This window comes from Sparus aurata, chromosome 10, assembly GCF_900880675.1.
Source record: "Sparus aurata chromosome 10, fSpaAur1.1, whole genome shotgun sequence".
Lineage (NCBI taxonomy): Eukaryota > Metazoa > Chordata > Actinopteri > Spariformes > Sparidae > Sparus > Sparus aurata.
In genome coordinates, this window is record NC_044196.1 from 28,194,587 (window position 1) to 28,215,264 (window position 20,678).

At 42.4% G+C, this 20,678-nt stretch overlaps 1 protein-coding gene across 2 annotated transcripts in view; it reads right to left on the minus strand.

Moving 5' to 3' along the window:
• Nucleotides 1–20,678, minus strand: part of fgf11a (fibroblast growth factor 11a) — a 120,411-nt gene that overhangs the window by 37,590 nt on the left and 62,143 nt on the right. For both annotated transcript variants that reach the window (XM_030431456.1, XM_030431457.1), the window contains one exon: nt 6,414–6,517. In XM_030431456.1, the coding sequence (XP_030287316.1) occupies nt 6,414–6,517 (104 nt within the window). The remainder of the gene's footprint in view (nt 1–6,413; nt 6,518–20,678) is intronic.

The following is a 20,678-nucleotide window of genomic DNA, read 5'->3' on the forward strand; positions in this document are numbered from 1 at the left end:
ACTTCATTTTCAAATCCTTTAAATAAGTGTCGCAATTATCTGCTTGTGTAAGTGTGTGTGTGTGTGTGTGTGTGTGTGTGTGGTCGGGGAAGGAAAAAAACGCATCTGCCACAGAGGCCCGCGAAAGATTAATGCTGAGTAGCCACTGGAACACTGCAGCAGCCCAGGCGAGCCTTTGTTATTGCTACGGGAAGGCAAGAGGAAACACCTCTCCGGCTCCGATGCATGGTTTTGTTTCTGATGTCGCTGGAAGATACCGGAAGAGCAAATCATCGGTTACGCGTGACTACTTTATAACAGCAAATACATTTTTGCAAGAAGCATTTACATTAATTATGTTATTTGTTTTTTTTTTAAACAATAAAATCTGGAAAAAGGGGTTAAATTCCATTAAAGTTTCATTCACTTCCATTTTATTTCTTTTTCTTTTATTACAGTATCCCTGGGATATGTCTACTCTGAGCAGCCAAAGCAATGTCTGAACTTTTTTTTTACTATTTCTTATTTTTAAGGACTTACAGTTAAAGTTGTGGAAAGTCTGGGCTCATTATTGGTGGCTTGAAGCAGGGGACACTCCACGAAAGTGCTTATTTTACCTAAACCTACGAATTCTGTGCAGCGGGTAAATGTAGCACTTTCTCTAACTAGTAAAAAATATATATATTTCAACGGAGCATAATCCAGGCAGAAATCAGGAATTCCCTAAAAAAAACATACTTGGCGTTTACATTTGCTATTATATACATGTCATTTGTTGGACACTCGCTCTGTGTTGTGCTGGAAGTCGGTGGTTTGTTGATGAGAAACAGACCGCATGTGCTAACGGCAATATCTGAACCCCAAAACAGCTCCTGATGTGCTGGTCGCCACCTTAAATGGCAGCCACCGCCATCACTGTAGGAATGTTTTCAGTTAATTACTGTAAGTTGCTTTGGACAAAGGCGTCTGCTAAATGCCCTAAAATGTAAATCAGACTTGGGAATCTGACCCGAGTCTATTCTGCGAAGAAACCCACAGTCCAGCAGATTGAACGTCATAAACACATCGTCCCCTTTGAATCCGACTGAAGAGAAAATAATTTAGATCTGACTTGTAGAATGGATCACTAGAAGAAAAAAAAATCTCAGTTGACCCTTATTTATGAATGTTATATAACATTTTTGCCGTACATATCTTAAATTCTGCACACTGGTCTTTTACATGGCTGCGGATTCAATCAATTTGACTCAATCAGTTTGCAACGGTTGACCTCTTTCATCGCATTTTTGCCAAATTCGCCATGTCTCCCGTCAAAGCAGACCAACATCCCCCCCTCAGTCATTATCTCAAACGCCGCCCTCATTTTAAATCTTTAAAGACAGCATAAGAAATTAAACAACAACAGAGTCTCCCCCTCTCCGACGGTCCCACGGCGCCGTTTCCACTACGACAAGTTCCAGGAAAATGAGCACCCGTGACCTAAAACGGCACACGTACCAGAATATTTTACTTTACTACACGTTCACGTTGAATACATTGAGGTTATTTCTTGCTAAAATTCGCCTCACCCTTCAGGGGATGACGTAGAGGGCCTTGTTCCCTGCACATGCAAACCGTTACATAACAGGGTGTTAAGGCTCTGCATCGCCTCTCTCCGGACCCCGAGGGCAACGGGCGCAAAACATGCCTCCCTCCTCTATTTCTGGTCTCCATCTCTGTCTCTCTGGTACTCACATGAGCCCAGAACAATAGAGGAGGTAGTTTCAGGTGAAAAAAGGAAAAAAAAAAAAAAAAGGGAGGGAGGAAGAATCCTCTTCTCCATTGTCCTCCCTTTTTTCTCATCTCAAGAGGGATTTTCTCGAGCACTTCTCTCCTTCCCCTCTCCCTCTTTCTCTCCCCGTGGTTCTTTCCCTTGGTGAAAATGGGTCACCTTTATTCTGTCAGGAGAATGCCTGGGTAAGTATAACCTCTATATCTGTGTGTGTGTGTGTGTGTGTGTGTGTGTGTGTGTGTGCGTGCAAGGTTTTTACTGTCTAGGGGGGGTTCCAAGCCCCAGAAAAGAAAGTCGGGCAAGGACCATTTTTCTGGGGCTCATTAGGGGAAAAGTTTAGTTTTTTGGGTTGCAGGGTTAGAGTTTGGTTAAAAATATGGATTGGGGCTACTTCTGACATTTCGGGTAGATGCACTCACACTCAAGACTTTCTGGGATAAAAAAAAAAATAATAATAATAAAACTTGTGGTATTCTTGTATTTTTCAGCTCGTATCTTATTCTCATCATCGCAGCCATTCTGATCATTTTGCCCCCGGGCACCTCTGTCGTAGGGAATCAAGAAGCATGACTCTCATGTATACTGTATGTGGGCTACCCTCAGGCTTTCCAAATAAAACCAATGAATCATTAAAATGATTGTTTTTAAATACAAATTTGAGTCAAAACAAAATGTTGCACATAAAAAGGTCACACTGTAGAAAGAAACAATAATGCTGTATGTGTGAGTACATACACCGATCAGGCATAACATTAGGACCACCTGCCTAATATTGTGTTGGTCTCCCTTTTGCTGCCAAAACAGCCCTGACCCATCAAGACATGGACTTTAAGACCTCTGAGGGTGTCCTGTGGCACTGGCACCAGGGCGTTTCATAGTGGATCCTCTGGGTCCTGTATGTTGATGAGGGGGTGTACTTGGTCCACAACAGTGTTTGGATGGGTGGTGCGTGTCAAGTGGCATTCACATGAATGCCTGCACCCAAGCTTTCCCAGCAGAACATCGCATTGTGCTGAGATGACCAAAGTTATTCACGTCTCCTGTCAGTGGTTTTAATGTTGTGGCCGATCGGTGTATATTTGTCATTATTAGCTGGCTAACCGAACAGCTAGCTTGGTGACCTTGGTGGGTATTTTTTTATTCTCAACCAGAAATGTTCTGTAGACTACAGCTAGACCTTAAGATCCCCTCCATTCATGTATTAAAACGTCTTTAATGTGTGTCAGAAAATGTTTATGCACAACAAAGGTATAATTATCTTCTTTTTTTTTTGTTTTCAAATGGCCCCTGCTCCTTCTCCCTCAAACCGGGATCAGCTTCCAAACCACTTGTCATGTCTAAAATCGTGCCCGTAGGCTCGCCTCTCCATGATCAAATTTTCAAGAAAGAAGAACTGTAAAGAAGAATTTACAATATATTATACACATTATATTAAAGATACTACAGTTTTCAAAAGTATGAAAAAGTCCAAAAGACACTTCACTCACTCACTCACTCACTCACTTCTCCAAATAGAAAAAGTCAAACCATTCCCACCAACAATGGCATTGTCTTTTTTGTTAGCAAAAGCTACTCATTTGCCTCATTATAAATCACATTACGACTTCTAATCTCTTCACATCAGCATAGTTATCTAGTTGGCGACATAACTCTATCGGTCTGTTCACAAAGCATGGATCTGCTAGTCAGTAAAGGCATGTGAAGTTTGGAGACAGAAGTAAGAGGACAATGATACGCATGATACGATGCGATACCATATATGATACGATACGATATGATGCGATACGATGCGATACGATACGATGCGATACGATACGATACGATGCGATGCGATATGATTCAATTATAATACAATTTGTCTGATTTTGGATTTTGGAAACCGATCAGAATTAAACGTCGTCAGAAGTCTCACTCCTAATTCTCAGTTTATTTGGAACAATTCAGAAGGTTTTGACTAGTTGCACCAATATGCACTACATTTTTTTTTCCAGCCTTTCCCAAGCCTCTACAACAGGTTCAACCTTCATCAGAATATAACCACAGTTGGGAGCAACGAAACGATTCCCTTTTAACTGCGAGTAGAGATTCAAAGCAGAGGCTCATTTATTGTGGATTAGGTTTTTGATATTTTTTTTGCTCAGCCATTGATGGGAAATGTTTCCTCAATAGACACAAACAAAACTTACATAAAACTCAAGAGTCCACAGTGACCCAGTTCAAGCCAGACTTGCCAACTACTTGACGTCACGTTATGTGATTTCTGACCAAGAAGGGCTTTGGAAGAGCCCTGTTGTGTCTCACTGCAATTTCCGCTTGGCAAAACGAAGATGCGACTAGAATTAAGGACAGACATTAAGTAGTGTGCGTGATTATTCCTCACCAGAATGACGTGCACGTACTTTATTTTAGCAGGACTCTCTGTTTCATGTGTACGTGCGTTCTTTCCGGGCCGGTTCTCCATTGTTCCACCTGATAGAAGGCTCCGTATCTCCGGCAGTATGCATGCGGCCGGCGTTGCGCGGACTTTGAAGTGAGCGCACCGATGCACTTCAAACAAGATCTCATACACTTTGCCTGTGTGCCAAGAGGAAAAAGGGCTGGGAAAAAAAAGAGCTTCTCTCTGCATCCTGATAGAGTGCACTCTGATCCACCCTCTGTCTCTTCATCTGTTCTTCCATCTAGCTCTCAAACGTGTGGCTCGGCTTCACCGCTTCTCTCTGCACATCAATGAGAAATAACTCTGTGGAAGCACCGCATGAGTCGCTTCACAAGTTGAAGCATACAAGTGCTGCCGTGACCGAGAGTGGGGAAGCGTTTCATGCGCAGATGCATGCCGACATTAGACACAGTTTTCGAGATGTCACCACCACAGACTGCCACTTTGTGAGTTAAAGAGAATCAGGTTGGGTGAGGGGGGTGGGGGGGACGACTCAGAAGGTCTCCGACAGCAGCAGTGTGTGATGTGGTAGTGTGCTGGAGCGTGTGTGTGTGTTTGTGTTTATGTGCGTGAGTGTTAGTCAAAGTACATTTATGAGGGTGGACTTCATCAGGCGATTTTATTCCAAATATAATACCATAGTAATGTGGCATATATCTAAAAAAAGAAACGTTTGCTCTTTTTCAAATTTCACAAGAGATGAAATGAGAAAAAGATGGTAAGATCAGAGTTGCGATACCAATATACATGGCTATCCCTACAGAGATATATCGAGAAAAAAAAAAAACATGGCACAATTTAAGAAGCAAGGTGAGAATTTTAAAAACATTTACTCTTTTTCAAATTTCAAAAGAGATGAAATGAGAAAAAAGATGGTGAGAACCAAACCCATGTGTTCATTTGACAAACTAGGCATTAAAAAGAGAGCCAAGCTGTACAGCTAGAGAGAAAAACTGTACAAAAGGCAAATACAAATTTAATAAAACTTTAAAAATGACACTTTCATCTTTGACTTTGTCAAACTTCGAAGTTTGACTTTTGATATGCAACTCACTGAAAACTGAATTAACTTTTTAAAATGAAAAAAAAAGACAGTGCATGCTGGGAAGTATGCTAGTAAGATAGGAATTATTTCTAAAAAACTGAATACATGATGAGAACACTGAGTCAACCTTTTTTATACTGATGATAAAAGTAATAAATAGACAATTTTTGTTGATCTAGACTTGACACAGATAAACAAAAAGGAGAATTGGCTCGACATAAAGAGACTGTCTAAATCTTCAACTTATTTCACTTTGTAACTCCACCTTTCCTTTGAATTTCACTGAGCTCTCAACTGAGCTCTCAGCTTTTTGATTGACACCTTATTTGACTCGAGAGGAGCTTCTAAGTCCCGCCCGAAGCCTACAACAGCCAATGACTGTCTGTGTAGAAAGCATAACCCATCCCCTATACTGTCCTCTCTCTTCTCAGCCACTTGCGAGCCGGCCACCGGATGATTGACGAGTCATGTAGCCAGCGAAACTTCCAAAATGGCAATATGGAATTTTTAAATGGGTTTTTCTAGGGCCTAAAGTTGGAAATTGAAGTATTGGCACAAGTAAATGTTTACCTGGTGATATATGTTAAAAAGTAAATAGCATATAAAGTAAATAAATATATATACTATTTAAAAATCAAATATAAATGGTCAATTTTTCTGGTTTTAATTGTGTTTCTTGACAATAAATGCAAAATGGAAGCTGGGAAGAGACACGTTTATATTTTCTATACTGTTAAACATCTTCTGTTTGTGCATTACTTGTTTTTCCTGCAGATATCAACAGAGTATGGTAGGGTACGGTACGGATTCCAGCTCTAATATGAGGATAAATAATAAATGCAGAGGCTTATATTTTGTCCCTGTGTGAATTAAGAGGCGATCACAGGTCAGTAATTCATCGAGGTGATGTTGCCACACGGACCGACTCGAAAAGCTTTCATGTAACTCTAGACATATTTCTGCATTACCTCAATTCCAACAAACACCACAGCGTCATTAAGAATGCATGTGTTGCTGTCACACGCGGGCCTCTACACTGTGTTTAATCAGCTAAGTACAAGAAAACACAGAGCCAGCGGTGGGGTGGCAGTTTCTCAACCAGGACTCCTGTAATGAAAGTCACAAATTAAGTTTTTTTTAAAGGCTTTTGGGCATTACTGTGCCGCACGTGCTGACCGTACCGAAGTGTAGAGGTAGCCCTCGCTGTTCATGGCAACGTAGAGCCCTGTCTTGGTGCTCTGGATGGCCACTATCCTGAGCCCCACAGGAATCAAGTTGAACTGCACTGCAAAATAAAACAGAGAGGGGAGAAGCGGGCGTTAGAGCGATCATTCTTTCTCTTAAACGCTCACAGTGCTTCCTCAAAGCATAAAAAGACAATTGCTTTCCAGCTGTCTCCTATTTCATCCTCCCGGGTTTTACAGTATGTCCGTCTGAGGCGGGAGTACGGGAGTGTGTGAAAAAGGAGAGAGGGAGAGGCAGGGAAAGGATTAGGAGAGGGAGATTTAGGAGGAATGAAGTGTGGTTGCCGGTACACCGGAGGTCAGACAAAGACGGGAGTGACAGTATGGAGAATTCCCCCTGCTGGAGAGAGAGAGATAGAGAGAGCAGGGCTCAGCAGAGAGCTTTCAGAATACAGTACATTAGAGAGGGACATCTCCTGAGCCTGCTCTGAATTCATTTCCTCTGTCCCGACACAGTAAACAGCACTTCGTAATGTGGTTGGCTGGATCCCCTTCATACGGAACCTTGGATTTCTTATGTGCATAGCTCTCCATATAAACTAACTTCAGCCCGGCCACTGGAGCGGCACTCACGCTTGTGTGTGTGTGTGTGTGTGTGTGTGTGTGTGTGTGTGTGTGTGTGTGTGGAGCCTCCTGCACGGTCTTATCATTCGTTCTGGTGCTTTTCTACTCACACATTCAAATACATATCTGTTTCTGCACTCGCCCGCCTACGTGCACGTGCTTTCCTGTGTACGCACATGCTTGTTTATCCTTCCCGGAGCACTCGAGTTATAAGATGTGACACGGTATGTTGAGTGATACTGACAAAATGGCCTCTGGCTGCCAGCTCCTCTGTGGTCACGATGACCGTACTGGTCATGACCATGACAAACCGAGACCCTGAAGCATTAGGATCGGTTCTGTGATGAGAGAGACAACCGAAACAGACAGGCTTCACAGGACTGAACACATAATTGTTGTGCTCATGGAATATTTCAACATTTTTGAACATTTAACAAATCCACCACGATGCATTCTGGGGTCTTCGTGGTCTCACGTGAGGGCTCAGCATATTTGGCCACCCCGTTTTCCCCAGTCTGATGCACTTGCTCTCACATATGTGTACCGGGCCTTATGTACTATAAATATTTATTTCTGGTGATTTACTGAATTGTTCTCATCACTATGAGGTAGTTAGACAACCGGTGGAGACTTCTCAACTTTGAATTTTTTTTGTATCTTTGTTTTTAAATCAACATCAAGTGACCTTCAGAAGTGTCGGTTGGTGTCTTTTTAAAAGTTGATGTGAGCAAAGCCGTTTGTCCTTTTTCTTATGTAAATGTCTTGTAAATGTCAGCCTTGTGTAATGCACTCTGAACTGCCTTGGTGTTAACAGGTGTCTTACAAAACAACCTTGCTTGCTTGTCTTAGTAGAAAAAAAGAAACACATAAGGTCCACAGTAAAAGCAGCATATCACAAACTACATTGATGTGGCTGCGACCTCTAGTGGCCGTGCTAATTATGACAACAGCAAAGGAGGCAGTCAAGTGAAGCAAACAGCGATGTACATATGTGTAAATGAAGGAGGTGGGGGGTCAAATAAGCACAGGACTTCCATCCAGGAGACTGTTGTTCATGTCCCATGTCAGTGGTAAGTTATTTTGACAAACGTATTTTGACTAACCCTAACCCTAACCCTAACTTTCCTAAGGACCAGTTATCTTAACCCAAACCACAATGTTTTCCTAAACCTAACCACATTGTTTTGTTTTTTTTGCCTAAACCTTGTTTTATTTTGGTAAAGGTGATGTAGCATTGGTAGTCACTGGCTATCAACCTGTTTAGTTGTTTAGGTACAAGAATGTGTTGGAGAGTGGTATGAATCTTTGTGTCTCTCATCAATTCTTCCGCAAGAAAATGTGTTCTTCCAAATTTTGTTTTTAACAATTTGATAAAATCCTTTGAAGAAATGTTATACATATTAAGTGTTTAAGTGTTGGGTTGATCTTGAGATTAGCGATGATTCTTTCAAGAAATAGTTTGACGAAAAAATGCTAACTAAACTTGACTCACAAGCTTCTACTGGGGCTCTCAATGTCACTTGATCTTCAGGATGGAATACCCCACTGAGCAGCAGCTATTGTTTGGGTGGAAGATATCTGCCAATGAAGGGATCTGAAAATCAGTTTTGTTTGATCCTTTTTAGTTCCAACATAATGCCTCACAACCTGTGCTTATCTTGCTCAAGTCATATTTGAACAAATCCAACAAAATAAAACATTAAACAATTTGCCTCCAGCACTTTGGAAAGTCACTAGCAGATAAAGCCGTCTGGGGAGCAGCCTTTGTTTAAATACCAAAACCACCGTCAGCGCGATGCAAGTTCTTTTTTTGTTTTCATTGACATATTACAAGTGTGCGTTATGAAGTGACAGCATGGCTGTCAAAATGACGGATTCCTCTCACGGATGAAAAATTAAGTCTCGGGAGCATGGTTTAGATTCATGGAGCCATTAGCTGCCATTAAACAAATCAATTTCGAATCAAAAGTTCTGCCAACATAATGGATGGAAGTGAAGTTATCAGGTGGAGATAGAAAGTCAATGCTGGCCATGATGGAAGAACAAAAAACCCTTGTAAGGACTGTTTTTGATGGATATTGAGTTGTGAAGTTGGGAATTATTCATTCGTTTAATATTTTCTGTATGTTCTTCTACATCTAGTTGAGGAAAACTTTCAGTGTTTTGCCATGAAAGACGAAAGATTGAACTGTATCTGTATCTCACATTGAACGGGAATAGCTTCAACTTCCACCACTCATTTATAACTGAAAAACGAAACCCAGTACAGATAGTGATGCTTGTCCAGTTTCAAAGTGCAAATGTAGGCGATGAAAACTGCACGTCTCCCTCCACCCTGTCTTTCTCTCTCCCTCTCTCTCTCTATCTTATGGGCCCTGCTTCTATTTGCTCGATCGATCCCTGCATCTCAAATAGTCGGTTTCGCAAATGAACAAGGTGTCACCAAAGACCACAGCCGGGATGACAAATAGAGCAGGACACACACTCGACACACACACAGACACGCAGCGCCACCTCCCTCCTTTTTTCCTTCCACTGTTGTTGCTCGCTCCCCTACATACACCAGCAGCCTAACCGTGGTGTCGATGACCCCACGTAACCTGCAGCACATTGTGACACACGTGTGGAATAAAAGCACCACCAAACACAGGCAGCAGTTCATAAATAAAGGAGTCTGGATTGTTATTTCTTTTTTCGCCTCTCATAAAACGAAAATATAAGAGCAAGCGTGCAAATAATTACACTGTTTGTCTGCAGCCTACAGTAGTAAATTGGTGTTACTTCCAAATGGCATTGCATACCAGCCTATATTTTTTTTGGGGGGGGATGATGTTGGAGTATGTTATTGCTGTACTTGATGTAAGATGACCTTGAGTGGCATGAAAGGCTCCATCAAATAAATGTATAACTATATTATTAAAATAATATCATACATTTTTTAGGCCACATTTTGACACAAAAATATGTCTCCATATTTTCAAATCTCTGCCAAAGCACTACATAAATGATCGGATTGGGCAACAAAATCAGATATCATGATATTTTATACTATGATGTTGATATTTCAACAAAATCGAAAGTACCATCACAACATATTAACACAATGAGATTTTTGATATATAATCATCATTAATATTGATAGAATGACTAAATGCTTAAAGTATTAAAACAAGTGGAATAGTCTGATGCAACCTTTAAAACTGGGATAAAATGACAGTTCTATCAATCTATCCGAAATGTAAGATGATTTATTTTCTCATATCACAGTGATGCTATAATACTTTGCCCGGCCTCATTTTGTAGAAAAACCGTCCCAGTCATGTGGAAGAAGGTCCCGCATGAATACTGCTATATCGAGAGTGTAAGCTAACATTAGCGGCTCTGTCCTGTTGGATTTGGGAAACTCACACGAGAAAGAGACTACATTCGCAAAAATTTATTAGTTAGTCCTCATCCCAAAAACTCCAGGACATTAAAAGTAAAACCAACTTGTCTTTAAAAAAATGCTGAATTAAGCATAAACCTGTCTTGCTCGTCAGTGTAGGCTAGATGCTAATCATCCAAACAAGTTGTGTTAGAGCAAAAACACTACAATGAACTATACTGCATTACAAGATAAAAATTGTTTCTTAATTTTGACGTCTTCTACTAAATACACACAACATCATCTGGTGAGGTTGCAAACTTTTTACCTAAACGACCTTTAGCTTCTAGCCATTAGCATGTTAGCGTGATTGTAACATAAGACCATCTAACAGGGTTCTTTCTCTTAATACTGGCAAGCTGGAAACATAATTAAGTCAGCCGGAGAAAATGTTTTTAATGTGGACTGCATAAATGAATGTTGGAGTCTTTGTTTACTTGTTTGACCTAGTATTTTTAAGCCCCCAGGAAGTGTGTTGGGGTTTGAAGACGATTTTAGTAGTGGCCAAACTGTGTAACTACAACGTCACGTGTTGCCCTGTGGCCCTTTTCCTATAACCCTAACCCTAACCTTGTGAATGAAGTGGCTGTAAAATGGGGGATTTTTATTATTTTAGCGTCACAACCCTCGCAAAATGATTCGTTTCAGCTTCATAATTTGAGCCATTCAGTCCAAAAAACTGTCTAGAAGAGCTGCACGACTCAAGCATTTTATCCCCATTCAAGTAAGGCACTAAACCAAAAATTCGCAGAAGTCTTTTGGGCGAAATTGGCCACACATTGCGGAAGCGAAGCAGAAGAAGCCTTGCCGGAGCATTGCCAAAAAGTCAAGCGTTTTTGGCTTCATGCACCACTGAGCAGCTCTCATAGGAATGAATGGGGCTTCACCTCAAGGGCTGTGTCCAGTAGTTATAGGTGCATGAGTATCATACATTTAGCAGCTGCAATCTTGACTTACTATCAGCATCTCCACTAGCCTAGTAGCCTGCCTCCTAGAAAAGAGAAGGCTGCTTTTGTCTAAAATCAAGGATCCACAATTGCTTCCGAATTTTGAGCAGTAAATCTGCACACGTTATTGCAAACTATGCGAGAATGGAAAGCTCGACGGGCATAGCGGCAATAACAGGCTTAGCAAATGGTCAATTATTTCCTACTTGTCACCCTCTCTTCATTGTCTTTCTTTTTCTTTCTTCCGTCCCCCTCTTCCTCTCCCCTTCTCTGTATCTATATTTATTTGCCCTCTCGAGAAAGAGTTTGCTTCCCCAATCAAAAAGAGCCTCTGTTATCAAATAGATCACGTAACTTTTACGCCGGGATAATAGAGGCCTCCCATCTCTGTTTTGTTTTCCCCTTTTCCCTCATCACTCTCCCTCTCCCTCCCTCCCTCCGTCCTTCCATTTGACTCGCTTTTTTTTTTTTTTTTTTTCTCCGCAACTCACAGAGGAGGTCGCCGGATTAATCAAAAGTCTTTTGAGGGAGAGACGGAGGGGAGGGAAAGGGAGAGGAGGGGAGGGAAATGAAGGGGGAGGGAGGAGGGTGTTGCCAAATCAATCCCACAAGTCAATTTGAGGCTTGAGATCTTCTACACAATAAATAAACAAGGAGAAAGTGGAGATGGGAAGGGGGGGTGAGGGTGAGGGCGGGGTGGGGAGCGGTAGCAGGACGCAGAGTTAAGCTGTGCAGAGGGCATCTGCAGGCCTGCACATGCGCCACCGCTCTGCAGTGCTGTATTGTGCAGCCCAGTGGAATGAGAAGAGGATTACAGTCATCTGTGAGAAGTCACATAGAGTTTAACTTCTGGACAGGCACCGGGCGTCCTTTATTCTATTTTCTTGTTTGAAGGAAGCTGACGCGAGCAAAGAATCATGATGCGACATTAACGAGGCTCATTCCTGGATTTTCTCAAAATTGTTTTTTTTTTTTTCCAGCAATATAAGATAAGCGAAGCTACCAGACTCGCCGAGATCAAGCATCGCAGTCACTGAAGGGTTCTTGGCGATTGAAACACTGTCGTCAGCAGTTCAAAACAGGCTGAACATAGTGAGAGTCCGTGTTTCCTCTTTCTAACTAAATGCTGAGAAACACTCAGAGTTGCTGTAGTAGCCATGACCCAATTCCATACTGCATATCAATAAAATTCCCTATATGCTATGTGCTAACTATACACTGCCAACCCTTGGAGCCCTCTCCATAAACCATTTGGAGTTATTTAAACTTATTGATTACTACATTATAACTTTACATACTCAGTAGTCATTACTACATTATTACCTGAGCACTCAGTGGTCATAACTACATTATACCATGAGTACCCTGTAGTCATTCCTGCATTGATATTGTAGTACTCAGAAGTCATTTCTACATTATTATCTGAGTACTCAGTCGTCATTACTACATTAATATTGGAGTACTCGGCACCCTTATTCCAACTCACTATTCATTTTGATCTCAACTACAAACCTGTGAAGTTTAAAGCATCTAAACGAATGTGGGCCAGGGACGTAAGGCATGAGGGGGCCACCACCCTGGTTTCAGCCACCTTGCACTTTGAATGGAATGAATAATATGGCATGCATACCATTTATTGTAGTCTTTGTTCCTTTTCATATAAAGAGTTGAAGAGTCATGGTAAATGTAATGAAAAAATGTTCCCTGGTAAACTCTACAAAGAGATATATATACATATAAATGTGGAGTCTGTAGGCAAGGGACAACATTTTGGCATCGTAAGCGTTCTGGTTTACATTTGTAGTCCAAGTAGTAATGAGCAATCACTTTTTAGTCTGCTTTGCAGGTAAACTGGAAAACAAAAGTGGGTAAATGCTTTGGCCTGAATGCCATCGATCGGGGTATTGTCTGGCAACCATTTTAAGACCAGATGTGCAGATATCGGTTCATAGAGATGAATCTCAAGTTGCGATTGGGACTGTAAACAATGACCATCGCACAGAGGAGGAAGCCTTGGCCTGGATATCTATCATCTGAAGGTTCTAAATCATTGTCAGACAATAGATCTGAGATTGAAGCCCTAACACATCGTCACAATGTATGTGGTTCAAATCAGGCCTCGGATCTCCTTCTCTAACTTTGTTTCCCGTCTCTCTCCACACGGTTGATTTCTTGGCAGTAACATTTGACAGTTCCGGTGTTTACTAGATGTCCATCCTAAGATCACTATGCTAATGGTTCATATTAATTACACCTACTTGAATCGTTGCAGAACTTAAAACAACGTCTACATCCTGAAACAAGGCAGATTACAGCGCTGGGATCAGCACAATGACACTGGAAGTAACTCAGCCTTTGAATACGAGTTGATTTGAATTGGCAACAAACGAGACGGCGCCTCTCCATTCACGCTCTGTCATTTGCGCTGTAAAAAATGAGCTTTAAAGACTCAATACTGGATTAAATGACTTGTAGCTAAGCTTCACGCCTGATTTCCCCAGTGGTCGATGGCTCTGATGACAAGACAACTACCTTCCCTCTCCTGTTATTTAACTTCTACCACTTCCCCCAGGCTTTCCTCTCCATAACTGATTTATCCCTGCCTTTATCTGTCTTCTTTTCAGTCCATCTGTCTTTTCCCCCCCTTTCTCCTCTTTCTCCTCTCTTTCCCTGGTGCCTTCTGTCTTTTCACCCCGCCTTGTCATGAATTAACAACCTTTTCCTTATCTCGCGCCATGTTTTTTTAAACCGCTCTCCATTTTTCTTCCCTTATTTGTTCCCTTCCGGTTCCCTCGTGGCCTGCTGTCGTTCTCGTCTTCCTGTGAAACCAATACTTTTTCCGTCGGCGTCCATTCATCTTTGTCCTATTTTACCCCGCAGCCTTCTCCCGGCTGTCTCTTCATCACTCTCTCTTCTTGTCTCTGCCTCCCCTCGTTTTGTATCTTCTCCCTTGGCTTCCCCCCTCGTTTGGTATTCTTCACGCTCTTCTTCTCATCCTCGCGAGCCGGCTCCGGTACTCTTTTACCTTGTCTCCTCATCTGGCTGAGGGGAGCTTTTTTGCTTTCGATGTTCACATTTATTCCTCCTTGAATGCAGTGGCTCTCACGCAGAGCGAAGTCTCTCTCATCCGTCTCTCAAGCCTTTGAATTTTTTTTTTCTCTCCCTCTGCCCTCTGCGAAGAACTGTTATCGAGCACTGGGGAAAGTTAGACGGAGAGAAAGAGGAGACTTGTTCCAGAGCAGAGAAAGAGATAAGTCAAATTTCCCTCCAACAGTGGGAGATGGTAATTACAGCGGATGAAAGTCGGGGGATCAAGTTCTTCCTTATGGCTCTCCGACGTACACACTGAGAGTCAATAGCTTTCATCCATCTCTGTCTCTCTCTCTCTCTCTCTCTCTCTCGCTACTTCCCTTTCCCCCCGTTTTTCTCTTCTTCTCTTGTTGTCTGACAGGCTGTCTGTCTTCCTGTCTGATCCTCTCCAAGAAACAGAATTCCGAAAGAGACTAAATCCAGTGGCAATCACAGCAGCGGCTCCATCCATCACCCCTTATTCAACTACAAGCACTGTGTGTATTTTTTAATCTCCCTTCAGGTCCTTTGAGATCTGCTTCCCTCTCTCTCTCTGTCGTTTTTTTTTCTCTTTTCTATCTCTTTAGTGACAGAAACCCTCCGAACCTCTGTTCTGTCCCTGCCTGCTGTCTGCTGCTGTCACTTTATCTGCGGGTTTTCTCTCATGTTTGTTTTAATAACCCCGTTCGTTCGCGCTATCACACACCGGCCCGGCTGGCATTGTACCCTCTCTGCAAACCACGGATATGTTACGGATGCGTTTCCTATCAACACTACAAAACATATCACTCTCACTTTACATGTATATGAGCTGAGTTCAGTGCCTGTGAAGGGGGTTGTACGAACGGGACGAGCATGAGACCATTGTTTGAGATGGTGTTTCAATGCTGGATGTCATTTACAAGACGTCGGGCAATTCGCAGTCTACAGTTGGGTATTTCTACATAAAGTCTGGGCAATTTCCTGGCAAGTGTGTTGGTGACAAAAGCCAAAACAAAACATGAACTCTAATCTAGTGGTATTTGTGCTTTAACCTCACCATAACCTCACAAAGCACAGCATTTGAAACTCAAAGTTTCCACATAACCATGGTTTGCATTGAGCTTTGGAGGTCCTTAAAGATCCTGAAAATTTAACCTACCTTTTATGAACTATTGAATCCAACATGACACAAATTGTTCTACTTATGGGTTATTCAACAAGTGCAATATCTGTATTATTTTGCTGCTTTGTAGTGGGCATCTGCAACATTTTTTGTCAGTTGTTTGTATGTTAGCATCCCTGTCAATCAACACCCTCAATAGAGGATGAGAATATTATTTTCCTGAAATATTATGTTTGATTGTTTTTGTGTAGTCGTCAACATTTATTGTTATTGAGAAAGACTTTAAACCTGATTTTAAATTCTTGTTTTTGATTTCGAACCTGGTTGTTAGCTGGAAAAAAAACATTTATGCTATACAAAAATGTACTTATTAATATTTATTTTTTTAATTCGTATATTTTTTCCACATGCTTATTTAGTGTAGGTTTAATACCTTTAAAATATTAAATAAAACCATTTCAGGCCTGTTCAAAAACAAAAATCACTCAGGCTGACAAAAAGCCTGGAAAGCAAATTTGTCCACAACAATACCAGCTTATTTTAGATCGTATAACTAGGAGTGCGTCATACAGCTTTAAAATATCACAACATGGTGCAAGGAATTTAATGTCTTCCAAACCATACTGCACTATTCTAGGATTCTTAACTGCCACCAGCAGCTGTTAGGGTTGCTCTGTCAGTCTATAAAAATGTCCCTTTGGAGGCTGAAGGTTGACATGGAGGTTTAATGTGTTTGAGTGTTTGTATGTTTGCTCCATGTCCCTACATTTTAGCCCGTTTCATGACCAACAAACTGTGCATCATTCACTCCAGCGGACTCAAACTCAACCGAGTTCCTTTATCATTGGTCTGTACCCTTCTATCACTTGATTGGTCTACAAAAATCTATCCAATCATTGGTCCATGAAGATGTGTCCACCCTACAGCAACCGCAACTTTCTACCTCTGAGGCTGAAATTTGCCACGGAGGTCATTTGATTGTGAGGTTGCGTACGTGGATGCATGAATGCCTGGATGCCTATGCGTACCTGGACAGTTATTGCAAATCCATGCCTGTTTTCAGCAGGTTTTTTTTTCCCTGTGCTATTGCTATTGTTTACATTGATTACACTGAAAGTCAGAGAATGGCTCAAATTAAAGCCACAATGTGGAGATTTTGAGAATTCCTCTCTGTAGGCAGCCCAGTGGAAGCATCAGAAGACACTCTGGCAGTCTGCTTATGCTTTGAGAGTAATTTCAAATATGTCAAATTATGTTCAGATTCTACACTTAAATGGCTGTAATCACATGCAGACTTGTCACAAATGCATTCCGTCAAGTGTGACCGATGGAAATAAATGCGGACACTTTGAATATTTCATGTTACTTTTAGCTGTCAAAGTGCACTGAAATGAAGAGAAACATATGGATATCAGAAGTTACGAAACTGAATATGAAATTAAAGTCTATATAGTACTTCAAGAAATGAAGTGACTCATACTAAGTGGCTAAAACATGCAAAAGAAAAAAACACCGGTATAGCCCTTTAAGAGCACCAATAAATAGATAATAAATCTCGGGTCCCTCGCCACCCTCCTCTCTCCTGCCTTCATTCCTCTTCCAGCTTCATTACATAACAGCTCGGGAGAGCCAAGAACAGAGAAGGAGAGCGGGGCGGGGAGGGAGGAGGGGGGCGGCCGCTCCTCTGACCTCCCACCAGAGGGGGGAGACACAGTGATTGAGGAGACATCAGCTGTGTGCCAGCTGCTCCTCCTGCTCCCCCCTTCTCTGTCGTCCTCACGTTTTCCCCCTCCCTCTCGCTCCCTCTCTCTTCCCCTGCCAACCCGTCTTGTCTCGCTGGCTCGGTTTTCTCTGGCGTGTTCCACTGTGCCCTCTTTCTCTTTCTCTCCACATCTCTGATCCTCTTATTCCCCGTTTCCTCCCTTTTGTCGCCTCTTTTTTTGCTTTAATATACAGCCACTTCCAGCTTTGTGACAACTTCCCTCCATCGCCTAGTTATGGAGGCCCAGAGGGAACTTGGTAGGAAAAAAAAAAAGCGATAAAAGGATTGCGAGGCCATACAAAAGCCACACTCGTCACTTTTTTTCTGCAAGTTCCCCTCAGGGCTTCCATACCTCCTTCCCACTTTTGTCCCCACACCAACCTTTCCCTTCTGTCCAGGAGAACAAGGTGAAGGTGGCTGCTGTGGAGCCTGGCAGGCCAGGAAAGAGAGGGGGCAAGAGGTAGCCAAAGTGGCAGCCCATGCTACCTCCTGCTTCCCCGGAGGTCATAGGTTCTGTGTTATAACACCAGGTCACGGCGGGTCACAGGTGTAAAGGACCATAAGGAGCAAAAGGGGGCGGTGAAAAAACGAGGACGAAGGTAGAAAGGGAGGCGAGGTGGTTTAAAGGTCATCCGTACTTTGGAGAATTTTTCAGTGCCGTGCCTGGAAAAAGTGGGTTTGCATGCGTGTGTGTGTGTGTGTGTGTGAATTTTTTTGTGCAGTTTCAGAGTACCGCACCGGAATTTCACTTGATCGGTACAGTTAGCCAAGAACTCCATCAGGACAGCGGCCTCTGATATGAATCACGCCGCTGCTCCTTTAATTATTTATCCTTTATGCTGCTGATTTAGCCCTTTTTGGGGGGTTTTCTTGGCGTGCGCTGCAGAGGGTTATAAAACTACTGCACGCATACGGATACACACATTTTGAGGTGATGAGGGAGGGAAGTGAAAGGTGACCCTGATTAAATGCTGTTTGGATCAGAGCAGGAAGATGCATGTAAATGCATTATTATGCAAAATATTCAATGGCCCAGGTTTGAACCCTTGCAGTCTTTAAAGGGTAACGCCGCCAACTGTACACATGAAAGTGTGTTTACAGGTCTTGGGGAGTACTACTGCGTATGTGGAAAAGGTAGAATGAAGTCTTTTGAGGCTACAGAGGAAGCTGCACATAACTTGATTAGTGGGCTCCAGTGAATTCACTCGGTGGAATTGCATTGTGGGTAATGCAGGCGTCAGGTTTTAGAAAAGCAGTTCACTGGTCGCTCATTGCATCGGTTCACCAGATATATCAGAATTCTAATTTCATGTATTCTTCTTCCGTTTCAAATCCTGGTGCCTGCATTACCCATAATGCAACTTGAGAGGCAGGAGGCAAGGTATCAAATTCCATGCAGCTTCCTCAGGAGCCACATAAAAGTACATGTTTAAAGACATTTTAATGTGTTACATTTGTGGAGTTACCCTTTAATTGTGAGAAAAAGACCAAAGTTGTAATAAATTAACATTTTCCTTCAGTACTAATTTTGCACAATTATTCATGTCAGGGGAAACCATGAGACAAAAATGTGTGTTGATTACTACGGTGGAAAGCTGGATTACGAACAGGAAAACAGGCAACTCCCCCTTGAGACGACAGACCTCCGAGGAGTAAAAAGAGCACCAAGTTCACTGTGTGGAATTGGTTTTGGTAAGGTGATTAATTATACCTTTATATGGGAGTTCCATGAAAGCACTGTTTAAGTGTAATATCAGCTGACATAAGTTCCTGTTTTGTTGCCTCGTCCAGACCCTATCTTGAAGCGCCATGCGTCAGAAGTCCTACATTTAAGCTGATGTTTCACTTGTTTTTGCCCTACAGTCAGTGGTCAATGATGCTTATCAAGAAAAACTTTGTGAGTACAGTCTACACACGTGTACAAAGAGGCGGTTCTGGGGGGGGCCAACAGGGGCCAGTGCCCCCGTAACTCTGAGTCTGGACCCCCCTTTGGCCCCCCCAACAGGGAGTCTGCATCAATAATACGATGACAGATTTCTTGCAATGATTTTGTTTTGAAGGGAAAGGCAGAAATAAAGTGTCTCAGCAGTTTACTACCCAATCAAAATTGCTGAAATTGTAAACACTGTATTGTCTGAATGAGGGATTTATCTTTTTTTCCAGGTTGTATGTGCCCCCTAACCAAAAAGCCGGCCCCAACCTGGCCCCCCTATTAAAACTGGTCTAGAACCACCACTGCGTGTACATGATCTATATCGGCTGTACAAAGCAACAGAAGACAGATTTTGGGGTGAAACCAGAGCTACGATTGAAATGGAGTGCGACAGAAAAGCTGTCCGACCGTTTTGCATTACACTGAAAAGTCTGTACTCCCACGGAGGCTACTGCGGGTAAGCCTGACAGTCAGCGAGGTACAGTACATGCTAACACAGCTATTTCTGCCCCTCTCAATATTCTGTGCAGCCAGGTAGATGATTGTGCCGCTGATTGATGCTCACTCACAATGATGTCAGTCACTCAACAATTCCTGTGTGGATGCATAAATAATGGGACTTGGGGGGGGGTAAAAAAAAGTGCACAATTTAGAGGAGTTTTACAGGGCTCACCCGTCAACCTCCCACACAGCGTCCCCTGAGAACGCAAAGAGCCCAGGACAGCATTAAACCAGATCCCCTGGATTGATGGAATTATAGTTGTTATAAAATGAACCATGAGTCAAACCCACGCAAACACTTTGCAGGGTGACCTCCACTGTTAAATACCCCGACACCAGGACCGCTGTTACGCAACAGCAGTCTTTACGTCCGTCTGGAAAAGAGCCCCGTTCGCCTTTTGAAGTTCAAAGTGCAGTGATGTTTGTCTCAGTGTGGGTGTGCCGTTACATAAGAGGGAGAGGAGGGGAGCAGGTCTAATCAGTTAATGTGGAGCTTTCTGGAGGTGTTGAGGGTCTAATTTAACCAAACAGATGTTGGAGGACTCTCTCGCAAGTGTTTTTTCCCACGGGATTGTTATCGAGAAATCTTGAAACTATCTTCTTTTACTAGTGCAAAGACCGTGCCCAAACCCTACTTCCAGATTCTATGTCTATGTGACATAAAACATGCTGTTAAATTTTCTTTCCCGGATAAATGCCAAGGGAAAAGCTCACAATAAAATGCCTCAAGGTGAAATCCGGGGTTGTTCAAGCCTGGTAACACTGCTGCTGCCACACGTACTCTGACAACTCAATGAAATGCTGAAATACCAACTTTACAGAGGGAACTACAACTGAGCGTTAAAGCGTTCTCCCCCCCGACTCTCTGTAGACTGTAAATCCAAAATTGTGCTAGCT